Genomic DNA, 20477 nt, shown 5'->3' on the forward strand with positions numbered 1-20477 from the left:
AATATTATTTCATATGATTACTTCAATGTACTGCAAATCCTCATTAATTTGCCATTTGCTTATTTATGCATCCCTTAGTTCACACAACAGAAAACACTTAGTTTTCTTTGCAAACATTTAATAACCACATAGATCTTTTAGGTTTATCACGTCAGGATTTCATTTTTTTTGACACTTTAGACTTAATGCATATTTATTAGTGGACTGTGCAGTTCAGATCAAGGCAGGCTTGTCTGAGTACATGAACAGTGTGTTTCTGACAGTCACTCCAAAGCTGCCTCCACAACACCCTGAAAAAACTGCTCCAGCCTTGGGTGTGCTCACTTTGCTCTGCCCAGCTCTTAATTTGCAAGTATTGGTGGAGTCTTCTGCAATTCTCAGGGTGTTTCAGAAGTTAATAGGCTTTTCTCACATCTTTACCCTGTGGAATATTATACATAGAGTGTTCCAGGTGTGTTTTGTTTGAATCTCGGTCTCAAATACGTTGCTTACGCCTATCTGGGCAGAGTCACACTCTTTAAGCACATGGAATTATCTAAAATTGCATAGTAGGAAGTAATTTCATGCAGGATTTTCCTCTAAGGTAACAAAAAACCTAAATTGAGTTTATTCAGTTGAAAGACTGATTGTTGCAGTGATTTTGGTTTGGGCTGTTGAGCTTGTCCCACAATTCCCCCTCCTTAGAGTCCAAGATTAAGAGAGAGATGAAACTTCACTGGGCAGGAAATGTGTCTGGTTCTGCAAAAAAACTGCTACAGAGGATCCAAGGAAGGTGTTCTTTTCCCTTTCTCCTGCTGTCCTGAGGAACACAAGACAAACCTAGAATCTGTTCTCTCTCCCCTTGCAGGTGGCATCGTGCTGAATCCCTCCTTCTACGGAATCCCTGGCCACACACACACCATGATCCACGAAATCGGGCACAGCCTGGGGCTCTACCACGTCTTCCGCGGCATCTCCGAGATCCTGTCCTGCAGCGACCCGTGCATGGAAACAGAGCCCTCCTTCGAGACTGGGGACCTGTGCAGTGACACCAACCCTGCCCCTAAGCACAAGCTGTGTGGGGACCCTGGGCCTGGCAATGACACCTGTGGGTTCCACAGTTTCCTGAACACGCCCTTCAGTAACTTCATGAGCTACGCAGGTACTGGGCTTTGCTCGGGGGGTCTGTGGCTGGGCAGGAACAGGGAATTGCAGCACTACCCCTGATTGCTCAGTTTCTTGGGGGGTTTTATGCTGATAAAGATCTAGAACCGAGCTTGAGGAGGGATCAGACTTAACAGCCTCTGGAATCCCTTCTAGTTCTCCTTTTCTTTTATCCCAGTTTTCCCCAAATTGCAGTTTCATGTGAAGACCAGGCAGAAGGCTTGGGGGATGGAAGAAATGAGATAAGCATCAAGAAAACAGCTTCTAAAGGCTCTACAGCAAACCTGACACCCTATTTCTCTGAGATCTGGATGCCTGATCTATGAAGTCTTTGAAAAACTCAAATCCAGAGATTGTTTTTACTCTCCCAAGGAGATATAGAATGTCAGGTGAATATTGATACCATCAAGGCTGTCAGATAACCCTGTGACAAGTGGACAACTAATGAGGCACTGCTCGTGCCTCTAGGTATCTGTTGAAATGCCATGTTTAGGTTTGATTTGGAATCACTCACATCCTAGTTCCATCTTTAGAATGTGAATAATGGGATTCTGCCTGGTCAAGGACTACCAGTGTACTGTGCTGGTTGTACTGGGAGTGCAAAAACAGAGGCTCCATATCAGTGTGGTAAAACCACTCCTCAAAGCAAGAGCTGATGTGGTTACAACTCTGCAGGCACAGCTCTGCTGCCCAGATGTGTCAGGTTCTGGCATTTCTCCCAACAGAGCATATCTCAAAGAGGCCATTTCCTCCTGTGACCCTGTCCCATTGGATGAGGCTGGACTGGGGTCCTTGATGCACCTCTGGAAGCTCAAGGGGAGCTGGAAGCTCCTCTGTTATTTCTCAGGAGATACCTTGACTCCTATTTCCCCTTATTTTGGGCTGCAGGATCTCTCTGCAGTGACAATCTATGACAGTGAGCTGACAGCATCAACAACATTTTAAACGCAACCAATATACTTACAGACACTGAAGGGCACCTTCCTACTCCAGGCAAAAACACAGATTTCCCACTCAAAAGGTCACAAGAGTGCTTATTCTGTAATAAAACTGTAGAGAAACAAAGTGTTTAATGTCATCTGGGGCATGGATTGAAATGATTTATAACCAAAATGCTTTTATGCCCTTTGTGGCACTAGCTAAAAGCAATGCTGAGTTTTTCTCTGTTTTTCTATTTGTTTAGAGGGTGTTTTCAGGGACAAACACACCAAGTCAGCTCCTTGGTGTGCTTTGCTGTGGTGCCTGTGGCCAGGCAGGGAGCCTGAGCTCCCAGTCCAGCCTCATGGTAACGTCCCTCAGATAAGACAGGACCACAACAGATGACAAAATCCCTCCACCAAATCTGCTGGTGTGGATGTGGTGAGGGGTGGAGCGTACTTGTTTCAAAACTCTGAGCTCCTTTCTTCCAAAGAGAATTTGCCTTGCCAGCTGACTCGGGAGCTGAGGCAGAGGCAGACCACAGAGATACCCATCTGCTCCTGGGAGCTACATGTGTGCTGGTGTTCTGAGCTGAAACCTCTTTTTTTTTCCTTGAAAAATTAGGTGAAGCGACATGATAGATATCTCTAGAGCTCAAGCATGAATCTGTTTGCTTTTCTGTTGTTGCCAGTTGAGTAAAATATATCAGGATATCAAATTGCTGTCAAAATACCTTTGAAACATGTAGTTTGAGGTCATGCAGTTCTAGGAATTGCCTTTCTTTCATTTCTGTTTTGCTGGTCGTGTGCAGCTTGATCGTATTGTATTTGTCTGTCTGTTCCTGTCCCATCCATCTGTCCAGTTACCTCCAGTCCTGAGCAAAGCACTGACTTTGACTGATAATATTTATTTTTCCTGGAATAACAAGTTGCAATGGCCAAAAGATTAGGTAGTGTGAGAAATAGGACTTGTAAATTATTTTTACAAGTCCAAATAGCTGTGGTGTCCCCAAATAAAAGATAAGTTAGTATTTTAGATGATTTTTCATGAAATAATTAGGAATTCTTCCTCTGAATTTCATTGGAGTAATCATCCCAGCGAAGTATAGAATTTCTCTAATTATTACTTTATCTGAGGATCTGGAACCTTTCTTGATACTGAGTGCAACACCCTTCTCCCTCACCTCCCCTCCCTTCCCCTCCCCCAGACACAGCCTGTGCTGATGTTTACACAGATTGAGAATGCAGGTCATCTTTCTCCTGTGCCATTGTCCCGCTGCTTTGTCCTGTATATATTTTATTGTTCTTTTATGATGGCTATTAAGGGCCTTTGTCTCCTTCTGTGCTTCCGTGAAGAATATTTATGGCTTTTACAGCATGCTCAGGGGTAGACCATCGATAATTATTGAGGAAATCCAGAGATGTCACATTAAAGCAGCTTTTTGTATACCCACAGGGATTTGTAGATATTATCAAGCGGGTGGTGTCTGTCTATCTGCTGTGCATGTTTGATCAGAGGAGGTCACTGCTCAGTGGAATAGGCAGAGACACAGGAAAACACGTGAGCTGGTGTGTCCCTGCTGTGGGAGGGCTGCATCCCGACCAGAGCTGTCTCCTCTTGCCTGCATCTCTGGGAAGATGTGGCCAGGTTTTAAATTAACCAGCAAATACTCATTTATCTGTAGAAGGAATTCATATTTTCTTGTTCCTCTGGAGTACCACAGGGCACGGACTTGCAAACATCAGAGCACCTCCTAACGCTGTGACAATATTGAACTTGCGCGCGACGCCCCGAGCAGCCTGCGGTGACCTGCATCTTCCCAGAGAAGTGCAGCACTTGACCTGTGCAGAACTGTCATTGTTGTTTGGATCCCAGCTGGGACCGAGCTCTGCTGGGCTGGGAACTCTGCAGGCACATGTGAAGAAACACTCTGTGTTTTCAAGAGCTTTTCATCTGATGGGAAGAACAGCAGAAAAATGGTTGAAGTGCTTAGCATCAAGTTCCTCGGCATAGCTTTGCTGGGTGACTTTGCACAACAGATTTATTCCCTCTAGGATCTGCACAATAGAAAAACAGCAATTTTCTGCTTCTCTGGGGCATTGTAGTTGTAAAGTTGTATGGTGTTCAGAGGGCACTGGATGTGTTCTTGTTGCCAAATCATGTTTGAGGAAAACAAGATGAAATGAGAAATGGATATTTATGGGAAATCATCCAGCATAGTTATTTCTGCATTTTGAATGAAAAAGAAATACGAAATATCAAGAAATGTTTGTGAGAAGTTCAGAAAGGGGTAGAATCATAGTGGCAATGGGGGAGATTTTTTTATAGAATTAGAGTTCTTTTTTGCACCAGAAAGTTATGTTTTTATAAGTGTTTGGAATGATATTTTGAATTTATTTTTCCAAACATTTTTATTTGTTCATTAGAAAATTTAAGAACTCTAGAAGTTATGTTATAAAGTTATTTTTTAAATTCTGTGGTGTTTTAACCTAAGAGATCTGACGGTCTGTTGTCCATAGTTTGCATAAATCCCAGTCAGTGCTTTTTCCTTACACTACCATCCTTTACCCTTCCATCCTTTCTCAGAGATGTTCTTTTAAATGCAAAATCCTTTTAAACCCAGAGCTCCACTGATAGCCCAAATCCTGACCAGAAGGTGCTGCACTGAAGCTTTCTGTTTCTTTCCCTCCGTGTCTCTGCCCCATTTAGGGATGATCCCTGGGTGCTTCAGGTGCATCCCAGGTCAGGGGGAGGGAACATTTATTGATTGATTTCCTTCCTTTTTAACCATTGTTTCCTTTCACCTGCCTCCACAAGTGATGGCTGTGCTAATTCCTTCACAGACCATTAACTCTGGAGTGCTGTGGGACCCCAGCCCAGCCCTCCAAGGAGCTGCCATTCCCCAGCTCGTAATTCCTCCCCTTGCTCCCACCTCCTCTCCCACTGATGTGGCTTCTGTTTGCATTGCAGATGACGACTGCACCGACTCCTTCACGCCCAACCAGGTGGCCAGGATGCACTGCTACCTGGACCTGGTCTACCAGAGCTGGCAGCCCACCAAGAAACCGGCTCCTGTGGCCATTGCCCCCCAGATCGTGGCTCGCAGCTCCTCCTCTGTCACCCTGGAGTGGTTTCCACCCATCGATGGCCACTTCTTTGAAAGGTGATCATGCTCTGCTCTGTACTCTCGTGCTGGAAAAGTGGGAAGGGGAGGAGCAGAGAGCACAGCTTGGTCATGTGCTGTGCTCAGCCTGGGTTAAGGCTCTTTCCTAAATTGGTTCATACTGAGGAGGTTATTGATCTGTTGTCTGCTCTTCCTTTCTCAGCCTGTAGCACTCAGTTGAAGGCCATTGATTTGCCATGTAAAGGGCAAATCTTTCTCCATATGTTAGGGGAGGAATTTTCAATCAAAGATTCTGGCCCTGTGATTCCTGCTGTTGTTGCTGCTCACAAATACCTGTGGGCTTTGGCTGTGCCTGCACATTCCCCCCTCCTCCCCCTGCACATTCCCTTTGCAAGGACAAAGTGGATCTTGTTTTTATAGCACAGAACTCATGGGCAAGGAGGTGGCTGCTCTGGGGACAGGGACAAATGCTCCATCCTCCCCTGAGCTGTAGATGTGAGATGGGAATTGGGCAAGGCAGAGTCAAGGTCCCAGACCCCTGGATATGATGTGGATGTTGTCCTGTGGGTCAGCCTAGGGTTGTGTATTCCTGTCTGGCAGGCCTGCAGCCATGTGATATCAATAATGGAAAATGTAGCGCTCTGGGCAGGAGTTGCACCTCATTGCAGCCCACATTCAGAGCCATTCTGCCCCAGTGTGACCTGAGTAACTGGCTGGTTCATCTAAATGCTCTTCTGCAGCTCTTGGATGAGCTGCAGGAGTTATGGGAGCCCTGGCAGAGAACTTCCCAAATCACTGACCTTCTCGCATTACCATTAACTCACGTCCCCGTTTGCATTTCTTCTCCACCTCTTGCTTTGTTGTTTTATTGAGAGCAAACTTGGAGTGTCCTTCAGGAGCGCAGCAGTTCAGAGCACAGGAGGCCAAATTTACAAGCGTATTAGCACCCAAAAAGCTGCCTCAGCACTGCTGTTTGTGCTGGGAGAGCACCTTGAAACCACTGCTTCCATCAGGGATGAAACTCCTTCCAGCACTGCTAGGACACCGTGGCCATCTCAGTGGCCAGCCTGCACTTTATCCCACCAGGCAGAGAGCTGTTATTTTCTGCTCAGATGAGATTTTCCACTCTTATTGCAGATTAATATGGGAGGAGAAATCAAATCTGGTTAGGAATTGATAAAGAGAGGTCTTGTGCTCTGAACAGTGTTTGCTTTAATTACAGCTTTGTAACCGAATCCTTTTATTCCCTACCTGTGAAAAGGACTCATGTAGTTCTGAAAATTAATTCAGAATTTTTCAGCCCATAATCATTTTTAGGTAAATTAAGTTTCTCCAATTTAATTTAGATTTCAGAAGATGCTTATTGTGTGTTAAATAAATGCCATCTGCCTCTAAAAAACACATTGATGCAGAGTTAATTGTTATGTAACCAAATATGACTTTATTACATATTTCTTATAACTCAATCAATATGTTCTTAATAACCTCTAGTTACTTGCTTCTTAAATAACACACAGTGGATAGCCTGCTAAATCTAAAATTTCATAACAGAGTTATCATATGTTAAATAAAGAGTGATTTTCCAGGAAAAAAAAGTCCTTTGGGTTTTCAAATCTGTGCGCTCAGTATTACTGAAGAGATTTAAAGAGACAGCCTCAAATACTTTGAGTCCAATTCCTTGTTAAAATGAGATTCCCACTGCTAACGGATACAGAAATGTTGCCGTGACCATTTAAAAATGTCACTGAAACATATAAATGATCCTGTCTAAAACATGTCCAAATTTTTGATCTGCTAATCAAAACAAGGATGATAGTATTATTCTAGTGAGTAATCCTGGACAAGCCCACGTGCTGAACTTCCAGAACCGCCGTGTCCGGCGCTGCTCAGTCAGAGACTCTTGCCTGTATCAATTTGTGAAATTGGGTCACTGTGCAAGACAAGTAGGAGGTAAAATTGGCCAAGTATAATCTTATCTGTGTGTGGGAATACTGTAAATCTTTGCAGATATTTTTACACAAAGTGCACACCATTGGCCCAAATTTTACTTGCCTCACTTGAATGAATAAACTCATTCACTTCAATGGGACTATTCATGTAAAAAACAGAAGACTGATACTCAGCTGCTGAGTGCCTTGGGCCTGGTTTCTAATGCACAGAGGCCCCTTCCTTGCTGTTTTGACAGTGTAAAAGGGCCTTCAAAGGATGAATGGCTCTGGCTACATTAGCAAGTGTTGTGGCCCAATAGAAGCAGATCTCCAGCGCAAAACAGTTGTTAATGAAGACCTGACGTCAACACTGGGGGGCTCGGGGGTACCACTGCCAGGAGCACATCAGGTGTGGTCCTGCAGCACACCTCCACTCTGCTGCCTGGCAAAACTGGGTCCAGCTTCCCTGCTCCAGGACTGTTCCGAGTGCTGGAGGAGGAGAAATTTCACTCCTGATCCCAATTACAATGCTGCTGTGGGCGTGCTCGGCGTAACTCAAGTTCCTTTCATGTCTCTTTTATTCTCCAGAGCTGTGCACAGGCAGTGACCTCTGCTTAATGAAAGTCAGGGAGGGAAAATTTAGCCTTCTGTTTAAAAACGTAGCACTGGGCCGGCTGTATCTGTGGGAGGTCCTGGCAGGTTGAAGGGAGTGAGGCATGGAAGTAAGGACCGTGTGTCTTTACCCTAACCCTGCTTAGATGCAACTCCAGGCTCACTAGCTGCTTTCCTCAGATTACCTGATTACTTACCTGGATTTAGGGGCAGAGAGCAATGTCAGCTTCTAGTTCCTGTAATTTTGAGAGTGACTCTCCTGTGTTTTCACAATTTGACAAAAGTAGACACAAGAGTTGTGCACAGCAGTAAAATCTTCCTGACTCTCCTGGCTTCTTCAGAGTGTTCAATTGATATTTGCTCTCTCACTCTAGAGAGTCACTTACCTGCATGTAAATTTGTCAAGATGCCTTGACCCTAAGTTCCAGCAGCTGGTTGAGCTCCCAGACATCCCTAATAATCAAATATATCAAGAACCAGAATTTCTTCCTGTAGCTCCTGCCCACAGGATTGGAGTCCTTCCCGTTCTCCATCCTCCCTTTCAAAAAAGCATGAAAAAATGCACACACAATAACATGTAATAATAAAATAACAATAAAGCAAATGAAACAAGTGAAAACAAGCAAGAAGGAGAAAAGTCTCTTCATTTCCTGACTGCATCCATTGGATGTGTTCATCTGCTGTCTCTGAGCATCCATTCATGCACCTCCTGACTGAGATGCGTGGGCAGATGTGAGCAGTTATTGTCATGGGGCTCTGCAGCAAATTTGGGCAGAAATCTTTGAATGCATCTGCTTCTCCAAGTTTTCATTGAGGTGACAGCATTAATTTCCATGAGTCTGATTCTATCTCATTCTTAGCAAGCAAATATTTTGGTCAGTGTGGTGTCCCAGAGATGGCTGGGCTTGATAATCACTCTGTTAAACCTTGTTGGAAAGTTTCAGTGCCTTAGAGGGGAGAGGACCAGTCCTGAATTTCAAGTACAGCAGCTCAAATTTAGTCTGTAAACAGGCACTCTTTACCCAAAGGAATGACAGATTTTTAGTGGTTTTGAGTTGCCTACTGAACTGGTGCTGGCCCTGAAGGAAATGGTCTGTTTTTCACTAGTAATCTTTAGATTTTTGAACCCACTTCACTGAAATATCATGCTGTAGGAATGAATTCCTCCTGTGCTCTGAACTTCATAAGCTGGAATTTCCCCAGTACTTGGCTTATTAGAAAACAGAGAAGTCTAGATTTTCCATTACCCTGCACTTTGGGCAGTCATGTGCCACCGTGTATAAGATGGCAGATATGGCTATCATTCCTAATTAATAACGTTTTTGAACCAATTTATGCACTTTTTCTTTTTTTTCTTGTTGTCCATGGCTTCATAAGGTATAAGGACCTTTGGTTTTCATGAGCATGTAAATGCAATTCCATAATTAGCTTTGACATTCATGGCTCTTTATAGGATTTGTGTGCAAGAGTCTGCGGACCAAAAACTTTAACCCAGGAGTCATCCCCTGTGTAAGTCATTTCAGCCAGTGGAGTTACATCAGGGTTGAGTTTGGCTCCCAAACTGGAAAAGTAAAAAGAGAAAGTTTGCTCATAGCCTTTCCCACATGATGCTCCTTGTGATTTCTCTCTTACCTCCAAGTCCTCACTGGTAAAAGGAAATGTTTGTCCATAAGCCTACAGTTTTTTTCCACCATGGCAGCCTGTGATGAAATTGTATAGCTGCTAATTTGAGTAAAAAGCAGTCCTAATTGTGGAAACTTGGCTTCCAGAGCCCTCTCCTCATCCAGGACCAAGTGCTAATGCAGGAGTCTCTTTGTAGAGAAACTGAAAGATTATTATTGCAGGGACTTCTATCCTGCCTGTTCATGGAAGTGTCTGAAGCACAACTGTCCAACAATAATTCTACGTTTTGATTTCTCAGGACCATTTTTTTTTAAATTTTGGTTTTGCATGTATTATTCAGCGGAGCTGAGTCAGACACCTAAACCTCTGTTAAATAGGCAGCTGAGAAATGAAATAGGGAGGCAGTATCATGCCAGTGGTGCAGGTGGGTGAAGTGAGACACGGAGAGAAGTTACTCACAACGTGCCCACATTTTTTTCATTACCAGTGTTACAGACTGTGAAAGGAAGAGGAGGCCACTTTTGTCTCCCTCTTCTTTATTCTACCCCATTGCCATGTTGCATTTTTTAGATGTTTCCAGCAGGTGCATCCCTTCCTGCACAAGCTTAGCCAGTTACTGCCTGTGTCAGGGTGGCTCAGCCACTGAGGATCCCAAATAACTTCTGCCAGAGAATCACAGTCCTCTCTTCAAAGCAGTGCTGAAATAAATCATCCAGTGGTGGTTATGATGGTTAAAATTTGCATAGCTGCTGATTATAGTAGTTGATATAAAGTATTTAATAATTGACTCAAGCCATTCTTACTAGAGTAGTGTAAAGAGTACACTGTGTTACACACAAATTGTTTGCCTAAAACTTCTATCGTTTCCTAGGTGCATTTGATCATTAGGATAATTAATTTTTAACTTTCCATTTCAGCAGAAAGTGTTCCTTAATGCAGAGCAATTAATTCTGAATAGCAAGCAGCTTACTGGGGTAAATAACCATGTACTTTGGGTCATACAAGGTTCCAAATTTGTAACCCCAAGGAACATAGGGCTGAAAGGTGAGAATTGCATCCTCAGCTGATAAAAATCACCTTAACCTTATGGAGGATGTTAGAGTTACTCCAGTCTACATCAGCTTAAACCATGATCTTGCGAATGGATTAGCAAAACTATTTAAACTGATTGAGGGTAGTTTTGGATTAGATGTTAGGGAGAAATTACTCCCTGTGAGGGTGGGCAGGGCTGGCACAGGGTGCCCAGAGCAGCTGTGGCTGCCCCTGGATCCCTGGCAGTGCCCAAGGCCAGGTTGGACATTGGGGCTGGAGCAGCCTGGGACAGTGGGAGGGGTCCCTGCCCCACCTTCCCTATGGGAGATGGAAGAGCATGAGCTTTTAAGTCCTTTCCAACCCCAAACCAGTTTGTGATTTGTGAATTGGTGTTTAACTGGATTTCCCTGGTCAGCCAATCTTGCTGATAGGACAATCCTAAAGATTCAAGTTCAAGCAGTAAATAATCCATGGTGGGAGCAGAAATAGATCTGAAAACTCCTGATGCAAATTTCTCTGCTCTAACCCCTAAGCAATATGTGTTTTCTTTTGTCTGGTTTGGTCCAGTGCAAGGGGAGGAAAAAACATAGGTGAATGTGACTTCCCAGGTTGCTATCATTTTCTGTTGGATGGAGGGCTCAAAAATGCTTTCTACAAAGGCTCTTGACTTAAATCTACAGAAGGTCAGTGTCGGAAAACACTTCTGTCAGTGCCTTGAGAAAAGAGGGTTAAGTGGACCTGAATTCTAAGTCTTATTGCTTTTAATATAGTTGAATAAGCAGCTCATTCAGCTGTTACTAAGTTGGTGTGTTTTCCTGTTTTCCTGGCCTCCTAGAGAAGTGGGATCAGCATGTGATCTGTGTGCAGAAGGAAGAGTCCTGGTGCAATACGCCTTCAGCGCCTCCTCTCCCATGCCCTGCGATCCCTCGGGGCACTGGAGCCCACGGGAGGCAGAAGGTGAGTCACAGGGATGGGGACAAGCACAAACGTGCTGGGGGGGAAGGTGGGACAGAGCAAAGGGAGAGCCACAAAGACAGTGGGAAAATCTGGGAGTGATTGATTATACCTGCAGGTAACATGGACAGAACTAGCAGGCAGAGGAGCACCGTGCCCTGAAGGGATGCCACTGGCTCAAATACCTGTGTTTTAGCCCCTGAGTGCTGCCCCTGCCCATGAATTAAGTGAATTCCAGGAGCTGAACACGAATTTCACAAAACAGCAGAGTGCCAAGAAATGCTGACCATTCACATCTGCCAGACTAATTCCTCAGGGGAGCTGTTTACTCCCTCTACTCCAACTCCAAAAGTGAGGAGTTGTTATTTATTTGGGCCTGATTTGTGCTACCTTCACTTGTGGTGAATAGCAGTGGGCTGCAGCTGCAGCAGCCAGGCTGGAAGGAGGTTGCCCTGCAGCAGGAATGCAGGTGACCACGTCAAGCCCTCTTGTTCAGGATGTTTTGCAGGTCATTCTCTTGGAGGCTGTCGGAGGGAGAATGGTCTGCAGGGCTGGTTGTGCAGTGCCATTAGATCTCCATCATTAACTCTCCCCCACACGTCCCTTCCGTTACGTCCCTGGGTGGATGTGGTGGAGCATATTTAAGATTGTACCAGGCAAAGGTCAGGCATCCCAAATCATGGGTTGGAAAGAGCAGAGCATTATTTCAGCCTGTCCCTCACGAGCTTCCTTCCGGAGCACACACTTCACCCTGAGCACACAGGTGAGCACACTGAGCCCCAAGGGCAATCCTGGATTTTGCAAACTCATTATACAAATACCTCCTTATGTTAAGGGTTTATTTGTCCTGCAACATGGGAGTTATTCTGCAAGGAATATTATTTGGGCTGGCACCCAAGAGCTCTCCCTTGTCCTAAGGTCAGCACATGCAAGGACCTGTGTCCCTGCTGCTGGATGGGACAGTGGTCAGTGTCCTCTGCCCCACACACCAATGTCCCTGGGTGGGGGCCCAGCAGAGCTTGTGTTTCACTCCAACTCACCCCCTAAATTTAGAACAGGGTGCCCAGAGCAGCTGTGGCTTCCCCATTCCTGGCAGTGTCCCAGGCCAGGTTGGACATTGGGGCTTGGAGCAACCTGGGATAGTGGAAGGAGTCCCTGCCATGGCAGGGATGAAACTCTAAGGTCCCTTCCAGTGCAAACCACTCTGTGATTTTATGCCATCCAAAGCTGCTGGGCACAGCTCCGAGCACACCTGGCCCTTGGGTGAAGCTCCATCCTGGGAAGCAGAGCTCTGGGTGTGGGGGTGACTGGATCACCCAGCAAACAGCATTAGCAGAGGTTGGATCACTTGCAGCACTAGTTCAGAGTAGAAGGTGGAGCTTCCACTTAGCCAAGGATTACAAGACTTTGAAACCTGTTTTCATTTGGAACAAAACTTGAAACTTTTTAAATTCTCCATGAAGGAAAATTAAAAACAAAAAGTGTTTGAGGCTGGCCAAAATGTTTTGTTTAGCTAGTGTAATTCCTCATGAACTTTGGTTAAATTATGACATTTGAAAATATACCCTTTTAGTATAGAATCTAGGGCAAAAGCAACTTTGAATATCAAAATGGAAAGTGTTTTAAGGTGCAAAAGTGAAAAGGTTTCTCACAAAAATGTCAAGACACGGTGTTCCAATAGTGTAAGAAATTTCTTGCCATTTTCTCTTCCAGGATAAAATTTTGGCCAAAGAAACCCAATTTTGCAAAGTGTTTTTATTTTGAAAGGACTGCATATTCCATTGAAATATGCGGTTCCATCAAAATTTCTTCACTGAGCTTTGATTTGAAAACTTCTAGATCTCACACGTCTTGCCAGAGGCATCATTCCTAGAGAAACTAAGCTACTCTAAGATTTATTACTCAGCAGCATTTTGCATTTAATTTCCTCTTCTTGCTGTGTGTGCCTGCATGTTCTTAACTATGAAGGGTGCAGTCTGATCCTTATCTGTCTCATTTAGTTGCTCTTGTGCCATTGCTATGGAACAGAAGTTTGGTAATCATGCTCTCAGGATTAACGAGTTCCTGCCACTTTAGGGTACAAAATACACCAAGTGTATGGTGTTTGTTGCCCCATGATTTTCCGTCTCCGCTACCACACTCCCTGACATTCAGACCCTCTGCCTCTTTGCACTTGGTTTGAGTTACAAACAGCAGTTAGATCATTGTCTGGGTTCTTTAATTGTCTATCTGTGAGTACTCAAGCCATCAAGCTTTAAATTCACTTTCTGCAGGGGTTCATGGGTGTAAATCTCCACTGCTTGAATGTCCGTGGAAAATGAAGACAAAGGAGGCACAAACACAGCCAAAATGAAGTGTGTTATAATCTGAGATGACACTCATGGAAAATGTTCTGTAGGACTCATCCGGCTTGTGAGCAGAAAACCACACTCCTCCCGTGTCTCAAGCAGCTCTGCTTGGTCTGATCTCATTTTCCTGCGGTCCCCTGCCCCAGGCAGCTGCACCAGCAGTGGTCTGGGCTATGTGGGAGCTGTGCCCATTGCAAAACCCTGCTGAGGGCAGTGTCCTTCCTAATTCCCTGCTTATTCCCAGTGCCCTAGGCTGAGGCATCTCGTGGCTCTTTCTCAGCCAGCTGTGGCCCCTGCACGAGGGGCTGTTTGTTCCTTGGCAGGGATTGTGGGAAGGCTCATGAGATCGGGCAGTTGTGATTTACTCTTTATCTTCACCGTAGAGCCAGAAAGCTCTAACCTACCTGGATTCTCACCAGCAACACCAGCTAGATCAACAAACCTTACAGCACCTCCACAACTCTGTCAAAGGGGGGTTTTATGTAAGAAAGGTGATTTTGGCTCAAGCCCAGTGAGTACCTTTGCTTGCTGTGCAATATATGCATATATCAGTCAGTTCCTCCTGCCTAGCTCACTGCTGACTGAGAGAAGTGTGAGAATATTATAAATAATGTTGTTGCCTTGCACTGCTCCAGAGCTGAGCCTTTTACTGGGCCTAATATTTCCCTCAAGAGAAATTCCTTCTGTATCTTAATTGTCCCAGCTGAACATTGGAGTCCCACTGGGTGGTTCCTTTATCTTGACCACCTAAGAAACGTGGCAGGTGAGTTGCAGTTGTAGCAGGGGTGATATCCTGAGAGACTCCTGATGCCAGATGGCCTCTGAGGCTTTGTCCCTGTGCTGGGGAATTCATCCCAGGCACTGCACTGAACTGCAGCATGAAGGATGGACACACCAGGCTGTAGATGGGGACAGCATTTTAGGGAAAGACACCCTCCTAAGGTGCCATCCCTGCTCTCCAACCAGGACATGGGGTTTGGCTTGTCCTCACAAACCTCACATTCCTGTTTTGTGTTAGGCAGGGTGTGATGTTGCATGAGATGCTGTTCTATGTCTGATCTGTCTCATAAGGCAGAGGATTTTCAGAACCTGGATGCAGAGGGGAAGAATCACTTCTGTACCATTTCTTTTTGCATACAAATATTTGTAATTTTCAGAGTATTTATCTATCTCTAGAAATCCAGTTATGTGAAATAAGGTTTTCATTCTTGTCCACAATTAAATGTATCTTTCTCACCCAGGTCTAGGTGTTCGATAATATTTAAGAAAGAATCTTTTTATCTCAGCTTCATTGAGGTTTTTAGTTTATGAATGACTACCCCTGTTTTGGGGTAATGCTCAGAGTGCTAAGCTCCCTGGAGGCTGAGTCTAATTCATGCATCTCCAGGGATCACACAATGATCTACCCAAATGTGTAGGTTTGTTTGGAATTTAAGTCTTACTGAGGCCTTGAACTGACAGAGGTGAATTTGCAGGATCCCAGGTGGGGACATGCTGGGCTGAGAGCCATTAGCTCCATTTTCCTTTCTGCAAGAGGGCAGTGGTAAAATTCACACATCTTTCCAAAGCCCTCTGAGATACTGGAGTTAAAAAAGACCTTAGGGCTGCAGTCAGGAGCTTGCTGTGGGTCTGAGAAAGTCGTCAGAGCACACCCAGCCAGCAATGAGGGTGAGATAATGTGAGCTGAATGGGGTATTGCTGCTCACAGTGATTATCCACAGGGCTCGCACACTTGCCAGGGGGGAAACTCGAGCGTGTTAAATGGACCTCTGGCTTTCTTCAAAATGTATCACTGCTGTGGTCTCTCCAGATGCTGATCTTAGTGGCATTCCTGCTGCTCTGTGCCATGTGAGGAGGAGAGAAGGGCTCTGGGATATGGGAGGTGAGGGAGAAGCATGAAAAGTTGGGCATCTGCAGGACAATAGTGTTGAATCGCAGGAAGGCTGCCAGGAAATCTATTCTGCATCTGGGTTCATTTGGTATGAACAGGAGAATTCCCTGAGCTGTTTATCCTTGACAAAAGAGACACATTTCTAACACTTCATTGAATCACAGACAATCAGAATAACCTTCGCACGTTGCCCTTTTCTCTTTAAATTAGTAGTGATGTCCTGTTTGTCCATGTATGCCCAGTAGTTTATCTTGTTTTTATCCTCAGTTGCAAACAGCTGTGCTGTCCGTTTTTTTCCCTCTGCCTTCTGCATTTCTCTCTCATTACCTTTTTTTATCTTCTTTTTTTGTACTTTGCCTTCTCCCTGTCATGCTTGCCTCCCTTTTTGTGTGATTATTTGGGAAGGAAAAGGGAATTTATAGCTCTCACTGGATTCTGTTACCAACTGTTCCACCCATCTGACCCCTCTGGATCTTGCAGTCCATGACTCCATGCCAAATTGTAATGTTACCATAGTATTTGGGAACCCAGCAAGCATTGTGGCTTTCATTATTTTTTAGTACTACCTCCCATGTAGTTGAACATAGCCAACGGTGAGAAAAGTAAAAGCACAAGTGCCTGTTGTTTCATCACAACGAGAGCAAAGAGACAGCTCAGACCTGTGCTCCCTGTGCCTCCAAAAAAAGGGGCCTTGCACAATGTACTAGATCAACCTGTAAATGCCACAGGAGTTGCCCCTGAACAGCACAACCACTTCTTGGAACAAACAAAGGCTCTTTTCTTGTCTTTGTTAAAAGGAAAAATATTGTATTTTCAAGTAAGAGGCAAGGGAATAAGTAGGAGTTTAACTGGAAGCAAAGTGACTCTGTTTATCAGGTAAATTACCAAGTGGAAGGGGTAGAAAATCCCATTGTTTGGCACAGGGAAATGCAAGAAAAAGAAATGCAGGCCCAGCTGCACTGGCAGAGAGTGTGTTGTGTAGTGTCCAGCCCAAACTGGGTTTGTGTCTCTCACCTGGCCAGGAGACACTGGTGTTCTGTTCCTCCTCCCCATGCTGGCCATGCCTGTTCTGATGAAGTAAATAATTGATTTCTTGGACAGATATGTTCTCCTGCCACCAGTCTGCCTTTTCAACTGATGCCAATGAAAACTGATGCCAACCCTCTAACTTCTTCTGTGCCTTCTCTTTGCTTCCTTCTTCCTTTCCAGGGCACCCTGATGTTGAGCAGCCCTGTAAATCCAGTGTCAGGACGTGGAGTCCCAATTCGGCCGTCAACCAGCACACGGTGCCCCCAGCCTGCCCCGAGCCCCAGGGCTGCTACCTGCAGCTGGAATTCCGCTATCCCCTGACCCCAGAGTCCCTCACAATCTGGGTGACGTTTGTTTCCCCGGACTGGGACTCCAGTGGAGCAGTGAATGACATCAAGCTGCTCACCGTCAGCGGGAAGAACATTTCGCTGGGGCCACAGAACGTCTTCTGTGACATCCCACTGACCATAAAGCTGGATGTGGGACAGGTGGGAGAGGAGGTCTATGGGATCCAGATCTACACCTTGGACGAGCACCTGGAAATCGACGCTGCCATGCTGAGCTCTGTGCCCCACAGCACGCTGTGCTCAGGCTGCAAACCCATCCAGTACAAAGTGGTCCGGGACCCCCCGTTCCAGTCTGGCGCTCCAGTGGTCATCTCCAACCTCAGCAGGAGATTTGTTGACACGTAAGTAGCTGCTTTCCAGATCAAAACAATGCCCTGTTCTTCTCATCCTTCTAATGTCCAGCACTACAAGTGATTGATAAGATGTTGAACTAGACACACATGCCAAGAATTACCAAGACAGGATGTCCCCAGAGTTTGTGTCTGAAACCAGCAGTGTTAAACCCAAATGAGATAGCCTGAGATTTCATGGATAGTTGTACAGAGATTTGTCATTCAGGATTTCTTTAACTAGAAAGGATAATGCAATCTACCTAAGATATGATAAATTGAATGCTTAAGCTAACAGAAATGAGAACCTCAGGAATAACATGGTCAGCATTTCCTTGGAAATCTTTTGAAAGTAATGATTTGGTGGAGAAGGAGAGAACAGGTTTTCAGTGCTGGAGCACCAATTAACTGCTAAAGAAAGTGTGCAAAGAAATACATGTGCATATTCAGGTGTATAAATGTGTTTCACCCACTTTCTGCTTTCATGGGTCACCAAACCGAGCTGAGTTGGTGTGAGGTTGTTCTGAAATGGGAAACACAGCAAATGCTCTAGTTTGTTGTAGAAACTGAGTTTCATCCCAGATACAGTTACAGTCATCTAGTAAAGGGATGCATTACTGTTGAGGAAAGTCCAAAATATTTACTGATTTCTAGGAGATCCATGATCTACCCATAAGCATTCAATGGGAGGAAAAACATGTTTTGCATAACATGATTCCCTGGAAATGATTCACTCATCTGTGGGAGCAACATGAAGCTTTTTGAAAAATGAACACCAGATAAAAGGAAACCTGCTAAGAAAACTGCACTCTAATTTAGAAAAGATGATCTAATTAGTACAGCTAATATCAAGGAAGCATACATCATTATACTCTTCCAAAGCATATTTAAATAGAATAAAAATGATTAATTAACAATTCAGTAATCACGAGCTGCCACCCCTTTTCATGGCCCAATTATGCATCTCAGAAGATGCAAATTGTCCCCACTGATTAAGAAACTGAAGGTATCTAACAATAGTGAATCTAAGAACAAAACACAGGACATCACTAAGATCACTCGTGCTGAAAGTTAAGCATGTGCTTAAGTGCTTTCTTGGGTTGTAGCCTTGTTCAAACAATTGCTGGCACTTAGCATGAGATGAATATTGGCATATTGGAAAAGTGGAGAGTGGTGAATTTTCCCAAGATTTTGCTGTGAAAGCATCTTTGCCTGAAACCTAGCCCACTCTCATTGGAAAATGGGACTGGTTTGGTTTGAAATATTTGCATACCTTAGCACAAGTTCCCACAGAAACAGGTCCAGTTTTGACTTCATAACACAATGTGCAAGAAAAAAGAGAAACCCAGAACATAACCTGCATTCTGAATTCTGTTTCTTTGTCTTTTATTATGATTTTGTGGGTCAGATCTAGCTTACAGCCAGCTCAAGTGGAGGAAGAATTAAATCAGTAGCCAGGAATGAATGACAGTTTTCCTGAGGGTCATTGATTAAATCACATTGGGTAACAGCACTGTCCCTGTCTGTATGTCTCAGGTAGTTACAGCCAGCTAAAAATCAGACAGAACATTTAATATAGTATTTCTGGGCTCCACCTGTGATGAGTGGACAGAGATGGATGCTCCTGGAAACTAGCACATCCAACTTCACAACCAAATCCCATCCAAACCCTCCAGGCTATCTGGGCTCACTTCCTCTGTGTCTTACCAGGGACCACAGGGAAAATCCTGCCAGTGAGCTCTGACAGGACACTTGGGAAGTGAAGTTTTAGTCACTGGGTGAGGAGATACGCAGATTCTTAAGCACTCATAGTTGGCTTTGAGACTGCTTTGGCTGATTTACAATGAAGTGCTGAGGCCCTGGCACAGGGTGCCCAGAGCAGCTGTGGCTGCCCCTGGATCCCTGGCAGTGTCCAGGTTGGGGCTTGGAGCAGCCTGGGACAGTGGGAGGTGTCCCTGCCATGGCAGGGGGTTTGGAGCAAGATGGTCTTTAGGATCCTTTCCAACCCAAACCATTCTGTGATTGCCTGATTCAAGACTTGTGCATGTGTTTGAAGTCTTGAAAAGTGAGATGAATTTTTTATCGTGTCATCCAAGCACAGCACTGATCTACATCCCCTGGTGATGAGGAGATTCAGAGGCTGCTGCTGGGCCTTACCTTGAGACACAACAGACTCCTTGAAACTCTGCATGGGGCTGTGGTTTTCTGGTAGAGGCAAAAGCAATATGAATTTTCCATTGGAACCTTGTGCAAAGTGCAAAGACTCACCAGAGTCTTTGCACTCCCTCAGCAGGAAGGAAAGGACCAGGGAATTCAGGGACAGAGGCACTGGGCCATGCTCCTGCTTATGAACATGTCTAGAGGTAAATGCTGTCTCTCTCCCCTGTTCACATCTGCCTGTTTACCTCATTCTGCACCACTGGAATTCAGCATATTTGTGCAGCCAGACTTTGCAGCCTCTTTATCTCCCTGTGAGCCCCAAGCCAGTTGCCCCTCCTTGGTGCCCTTGCATGTTTTCCATATTAAATAAAACAACACCCCCACATGTTCTGTGGAAGGCTATTTTGAAGGCAGTCACATATCTTTATTCTTGCCTCCTCTGACCTTGATCTTCACTTTCTCTTTTTCTCCCAAAGAAAATATTTGCTTGCACTGTTATCTGTGAGCGAGATCCTTTCCCCAGGTGTGGCGATGCTGAAAGAAAAATTAATTTCTCCTACCTTCTTCCCGTCAAAGAGAGGAAACTTCCTTTTAAGCTGAGAGGAGAAACAGCCTTTAATGGATAGCCCTTGCCTAGTCAGCACTGGGTGCTCCACAGAGGAGAATAAATAACTAGAATAGTGGAAACATTTTATTAAGAAATGCAAAATAATGCCAGACCTTCTGTTCTCAAGCTGAATTTTAATCTCAACTTTTGGCTCAAGTTGAGGCTTAAACATTAATTTCTCAGGGACAGGATCTTATCCAGGACCTTATCCTTGGACCTTACAGCAACCAGGCAAGATACACTCAATTCCACTGAGTGTGATCAGCCAGAATTGCTGGTATCTGGGATAGAAAACGAGAGTCAGAGCCCAGGAGGAGAGCAGAAAGCTAAATAAGTCATGGGGGGGAAAAGAGGTCAGGCCAGGTGCAGCATAGAACTGCTGAGTCTTCACACCACAGCAACTGATAAGGAAGGAGCCTCATCTGCAAGTCT

At 44.8% G+C, this 20477-nt stretch overlaps 1 protein-coding gene across 1 annotated transcript in view; it reads left to right on the forward strand.

The window, feature by feature from the left end:
• The window catches only part of PAPPA (pappalysin 1), a 180033-nt gene that overhangs the window by 55473 nt on the left and 104083 nt on the right, over positions 1 to 20477 (forward strand). The window contains exons 4-7 of the mRNA XM_033077497.2: positions 848 to 1141; positions 5032 to 5224; positions 11216 to 11337; positions 16783 to 17290. Of these exons, the coding sequence (XP_032933388.1) occupies positions 848 to 1141; positions 5032 to 5224; positions 11216 to 11337; positions 16783 to 17290 (1117 nt within the window). The remainder of the gene's footprint in view (positions 1 to 847; positions 1142 to 5031; positions 5225 to 11215; positions 11338 to 16782; positions 17291 to 20477) is intronic.

The sequence above is a fragment of the Catharus ustulatus genome, chromosome 21 (assembly GCF_009819885.2).
Source record: "Catharus ustulatus isolate bCatUst1 chromosome 21, bCatUst1.pri.v2, whole genome shotgun sequence".
Lineage (NCBI taxonomy): Eukaryota > Metazoa > Chordata > Aves > Passeriformes > Turdidae > Catharus > Catharus ustulatus.